This window comes from Anneissia japonica, unplaced genomic scaffold, assembly GCF_011630105.1.
Source record: "Anneissia japonica isolate Jap-2015-1 unplaced genomic scaffold, ASM1163010v1 scaffold26_len2425191_cov177, whole genome shotgun sequence".
In the NCBI taxonomy this organism is placed as follows: Eukaryota; Metazoa; Echinodermata; class Crinoidea; order Comatulida; family Comatulidae; genus Anneissia; species Anneissia japonica.
This window is the reverse complement of record NW_022685220.1, coordinates 1,045,865-1,051,973: the sequence shown is the minus strand read 5'-3', so window position 1 is coordinate 1,051,973 and position 6,109 is coordinate 1,045,865. Positions and strand designations below refer to the sequence as shown.

General features: G+C 35.6%; 1 protein-coding gene across 1 annotated transcript in view; it reads left to right on the top strand.

Moving 5' to 3' along the window:
* Positions 1-6,109, top strand: part of LOC117108559 (vesicle transport protein USE1-like) — a 32,117-nt gene that overhangs the window by 16,625 nt on the left and 9,383 nt on the right. Inside the window, exons 2-3 of the mRNA XM_033250607.1 lie at positions 582-631; positions 4,977-5,055. Coding sequence (XP_033106498.1) covers positions 582-631; positions 4,977-5,055 — 129 coding nt within the window. The remainder of the gene's footprint in view (positions 1-581; positions 632-4,976; positions 5,056-6,109) is intronic.

Here is a 6,109-nt window from a genome sequence, read left to right as displayed (position 1 = left end):
GGCATAAACTAGGCCGACATTATCTGTAATTGTGGGTTCTTTCTGTTGTTTCTTCTTTTCCCTGTCCCTCCTATTTGTTTGAACCTATCCATTGCCCATTTTGGGTAACCACAGTTGCTCAGTGTACAAATTTATATGGTCAAATTCTTATGAATTTTTTCATCTGTCATGCAGAGTGCTTCACACCTATCATGGTTTGAATGAAGTGAATTGGAGGCACTAGTCTGTGTGTGTTTAGTTTCCTAATTACAGGTAGACAAGCTGCCTTCAGTATTAACTGTAATAAGAGCATCAAGGAAAGATATTATTTACTGTTTATGTTGGTCTCGTGTGCATTTACGCATGCAGTATACTCTTTGGAAAAGAGTAGGGGATTGTCTCCCAGTGTACTTCCCACCACCAGGACTCCACTGGCAATAAGTCTTCTTCTAGACGTTCATGGGCTATCCTTGGTGTTTAATCCAATCCAATCCAATATCTCATTATTCATAGACTGATGGGAAGGTTAGTTTAGTTTAAGGTTAATAGATTTGAAAATTGGCAAAGCAAACCTGAGTTTATTATTTTTGTCATTCTTATAGTATGTGAGTGCACTTGACCAAAGATATGCAGACTTAAAGAAATCTATTCAGTAAGTGATTTGATTTTAATATATTTGATTCCAGTATACATACATACAGTACATACATATAGAATGCAATCATAATGTATTTTGTTATTAATTAATTTCTCTAGATGATATTTTTGTGAACCCTGTTTTATGATTTCATGATGATAATATAAATAAAATATTTCGGTGAATTATAATTTTTTTGAGTCATTCCAATAAGAAAGTTACAAACATAAATTTTCTTCAAAATGTTAGGTTTGATTTTGTATGGTAACTGCATTTTCCCCATAATTTTCACAAGAATAGATAAAAAAAATCTTAGTGGGATGGGTCACACTATGCTTTGTACTTTCTTAAAAATTATGGAAATAATTAAATTTCCCATCGCCGTTGTCGTCAAAGCGTACTCTTATTAGAGCGTAGCTTCTCTCACAGCAACATTATACAAATTTCTATTCTGTGCAATCCTTGTTGCCTTAGTCCATCGAACCAAAAGCCTCTTTCCCACCGTTTTATCCCATCTACATCTTGGCCTTCCTCTGCTTCTCTTGCCTGGAATGTGTGCCCCAAGAATTCTTTTTTACATCCCCTCACATCTTACTACGTGTATGTGGCCGAATTAGCTAAGCTTCTGCTTCCTGACATAAGTGATGTTTTATCTCCTGGCCACTTAGGGCCCGTTTATACAACACACCAATATCCGCATTCTCAGCCCGCCAAAGTTATGTGTGTAGTATAAACGCCGTCGGATTGCGTGTAATTACATTACCATCTGGCAAAGAGGCTACTTGACGAACCGGCCAAATTTGGCCGGTTCGCGACCTTGCGAAGCCTACTTGGCACTCTCAGGCTATTGTTTGACCTCTCGTAAACACAGCGAGCGGTAATTAATCAACTGGATGGGGTGGCTAACAAGACAGTTTATTCGCTGCATTTTCAAGCGTTGCTGGATAGATTCCGAGAAATCAATAACTGATAAAAATGCTTACTGGTATCGCGGGGCGTTTGAAATATTACATAATAGATTATGATTATTTCTTTGTAATACCGCTCTCTCAGAATGCACGGCGAAAACAAGCGCAGATTAATTAAAATTAACAGAAATTCGTGTTCCTCCATTCTGTTGGTACTTACTTAATCGTTGACAATCGTTAAATAAAAAACCAGTGAAGTAAAAACAAAATTGGATTACGAGAAAAAATAATATCGGAATATAAAAGACAATCGATTAACAACAGTAAACTATCCACTCCTTCAAAACAAACCACGCGAATTGAGCGGAAGTACGATCTGACCCTGTATCCCAGAACACATTGCGCTATATGATACTTTGGCGTGTTAGCCCTTGTAATGGTGTGTTGTATAAACGCCGACGTTTGGAGGATCGTCTCGGCTAGCGTAAACACATTCAAGGACGTGAATCCGTGTTCGTATTTAGTGTGTAGTATAAACACAGCCTTAGAAAACTAAAAGTCACTGTACCAAATTTAAGTGTATAATCAGAATTCATGAATTTTATGCTCTATAAAATATGACTTCAAAATGCTCATACAGTCATTCGAGAACCAGGGGCCATCTACTTTTATGAAATGATGACCACATGTTTAGTGGGTATTTTTGGAAAGGTCATTCCATGGGGCTCTTGTAACTTCCCATCTGACGAGACAACTGCTGGATTAACAGGTCAGAGGTCAATAAATGTCATTTTAGGTCTTTTTTACTATGAAGTCATAACCAGGGATATAAAACGTGTAATATATCATACAATTATGTTGCAAATCATATGAAAACTTATGAAATTGTCTATCCATTTGTATCTTGTTTGTTTTAGGTACATTTTAGAGAAAAAAACACAAAATATTGACATTTTTTGTTTTTATTTCTTTTTATCATTATACTAAATGAACAGATATTTCAACCATTTTCTCTCACAATTTGACCAATTTTATGATCGTAGTATGACAAAAAAGAAATACTAAAACCATACTGTATGCTTGCTGAGAATAATAAATTTTAATGAAAATAGCAAAAATATAAAGAAATAGCGTATCTGTGATATATTCCAAAGGGAAGGTGCCCAAATATAGATGTGAAACCTCATCTCAAAGCCAATTATATTTCTTCTCGAAAGTTACTTACCGTATGACCATTAGGTATACTTTCATGATTTTTGGAGTAGAAACCTGATTTTTTTTTAGAAAAATTACATTGGTTTAGGCTAGGTAATAACAATTTGAAGTTACAAAAATTTTTCTTTGTTTATATCAACACATATAAACACATATTTTGGGTAACAGCTAGTCCCAGATTTCTTCAAACTGTCCAGAGCATTAATGTTTTTATTTGATTTAATGCAGCATTTGCTCTAAAAATGACCAGAAACCCTATTTTTGCAGGATTGGTTTACTGCATTGACAAAATTTTGAGCAAAAATAACCCAAACACCATTTTCTTGTCTTCGACGCAGCTGGTCCCTCAGTATATTTGTGTAACTAATAACAATTAATCATTTGATTTTGGTATCAATTTTCTAGACAGTAACATTTTTATTCACTTAACTGTACACATAATAACTAATCTTGATGTCGGTCACCTGTTAGCTAGGAACACTAATTTTCAATAATGATCTTGTATATTATTTTGACTTGTATCTGTGATTTTAATGTCTAAATTGCATAAGTTTCATCTTGATGTTAAGCGCTTTTTTTACTTTAAGTTACAATGAATTTTTCAAATAGTTTCATCTGGTTTCTGTGATGTATGAACATGGGAAAGAACTTTTCCATGTTCATTATTATTTAGATTTTCGTTATAAAATGACATTCTAACATTTTTATCCTCGTAGGAACTTGCATAGAAATCTAGGGGTTCACGTCTGTATTCTTAAAACAAACTTTAGTCAAACTTCGAACTAGAACTTAATTTAGTGCTAGTTGCAACTTCAACTTCAATTTGTATTCACAAACAACGTAGTCGAAGTTTTAACTACGACTAAATCAAGTCCTAGTTTTAGTTCAACTGAAGACGACTGGCAAGCCACGACTACCAAACTTAAACCAATGAAAAGAGCTAACTTTAATAGCAGACGAAATTTCCTCATAATTCATAATAGACCATCATTCGCTTAATTAATTTTTTATAATAATATCTATATTAGTTGTTAACATATTACGATAAAGAATTTTAACAGTCACTGAAAATTTGCTTTCTTTGGAGAACTATTATAGTTGAGGTCGAGCGAGGGTGGCGCCATCTTTGTTGTTATGGTGAAGCTAGGTGATTGCAACGCTAGGGGATTACGTGCAAATCAGGAACTATCGTATGCAGCTAGGAAAACATGTTAATTTCTCCTTTAGGAAGCTAAACTTGATGTCTCTTTTGTTTAACACACCAAAGATATATCGTGGGGGTAAATATTTCAAGTCGGCGATTTAGCCTGACCCTATGCTGACTAAAAAATTCGGCCTGCGGAGGTGTCGTTTTAGTCGAGGGTCGTCTCATTTAAGCGTAGTGCTAGTCGAAGTTCGTTTTAAGAATACGAAATGACATAATTTTTAAGTTTTAGCTCGAACAACGACTAAAGTTTGTTTTAAAAATACCGGGGTCAGTGTTTGATTTCCATTTACCTCATTGATGAACAGTATTCACAGGGTTTTCTGTCTTGTGGACTTCACTAGGCAACACCACCAATCCAGGAAAATGTTGAAATTTTGCAAGGCCGAATTTGTCGGTAACTATCAACTTCAGATAGAAAATGCCGAAATTCATAAAAAATCTTTTAACATAAGGATATGTCAGGTATTAACTATAACAATAATGCAACTACAGCTAAATTGTTAACTTTTTTTACAGCTCTTCTGCTAAGTCCTTTGCAGACTTAAAAGAGCCGTAAAAAGTTAATTTTTTTTGCTGGACCAAGGTCTACTTTTGCAGAGATAAGTGAAGTGTGGAAGGGGGTGCTATGATGAGGTTATTTGATTACTATAGAATAATTATTTTTCTCCTCAGCAGAGGCAGTGTATCTAGCGGGTGTGAACATGTGGAGAGGGATTACCTAAAAATATTCCCGCCCTCCCCCACTTTCATCCCCCAAAAAAAGCACTCAAGTAGTTATAGAGCACCTCAAATTAACTTATTTTGAGACTAGGATATGTCACTGGTCAGTGGATGAGAGGAGAAGACATGGGAACATTACCCCCTTCCCCAACCATAAAACTCATCCTTTATACAAATTCAAATGCTTATAAATTTTCAGAATTCAAATATTATAACATTTTATAGTGGAGAAAAATTGCAGCACAGGGAGCTATGCTTTTACTGAGTAGTGTAAAAGGATTAATTTTAGTTTTTTTTTTTAATTTTTCAGTGTACCTGCGAAAGAAAAATTAATTGAATATGGACAGAAGGTAGATTTTATAAAGGGTCTCTTGAAGGCTTACAAACTTGTGAGTACAGTAGTGCTATGATTGTTTTGATGTTTGCTGTATTTATCGTATTCTGAATGACCTTTAAATAATGGCTTCTTTGGTTTCCTCAGAACTTGACTATAATATAAGGGTGTTGCCACAATTTGCCCAATGGGTGGTGGGATGTCACAGGTGGGGGTGCGGGCAGGTGATGTCCCCAAAGTAGGCATGGTCAGGCGTCGCTCAAAATCTTTTGGAAAAGAAAGAAGACTAAACGTTTAGGGGTTTCAAAGCCTTATTTACTGGTATTCGATTTCGAAAAATTCAACATGCGTACTGTACGTGTATGTAGGATCGAGCAATTTGTAAGGCTGTTGTATTTATCACATACAGCTTAGTATTCTTATTCTTTAAATTTATCTTATAGTAGAGTCTTGTAAGTTGCTGAATTTTTAACATTGTTTAAACAACTGAATTTTCTGTGCTTTTGCATCAGCAAATAAGTTAATAACATGATCAAAGTTGGCAATGTTGTCTGCTTCATCGCGCTCAATACTAAGTATTGCTAAAGCAGATAGTCTCGCTTTTCCAATCGTGGCTTTGAGATATGGCAGGGTGAGCTTTAGTCATGTAGTCATTACAGAATAGGATAAAAAAACAAGAGAAAACGGTTGAAATGGACTAAAAAGGAATCGCAATCTTACACTTTACACAATTAAGTACAGTTTTTGTGTAGGCGACACCCCAAAAATAATTGGGCCCTCACTGCATTCACCCAGTCCTACCCAGTCTCTCCCCCCACCCCAAATCACACTCAAGTAGTTATAAATCACCTTATTTTGTGAGCTAGTTGTCCCTCACATATCCACTGGTCAGTGGGTAAGCGGTGAAGACTGGGGGACATTATATTAGGGAAAAATTGCACTCGGGGAGGCTATGCTTTCGCTGTGTAGCGTAAAAGAAGTAATTCTAGTTTATTTTGTTTCTTTGAAAAACATGTACAGTGTATGTACAGTACTGTACTATCTCAAAACGAAGCCCATGGGCTTCTTTTCGAAAAGCAAAGTGCATGGTTATTTGCTCTCCTGAAAGC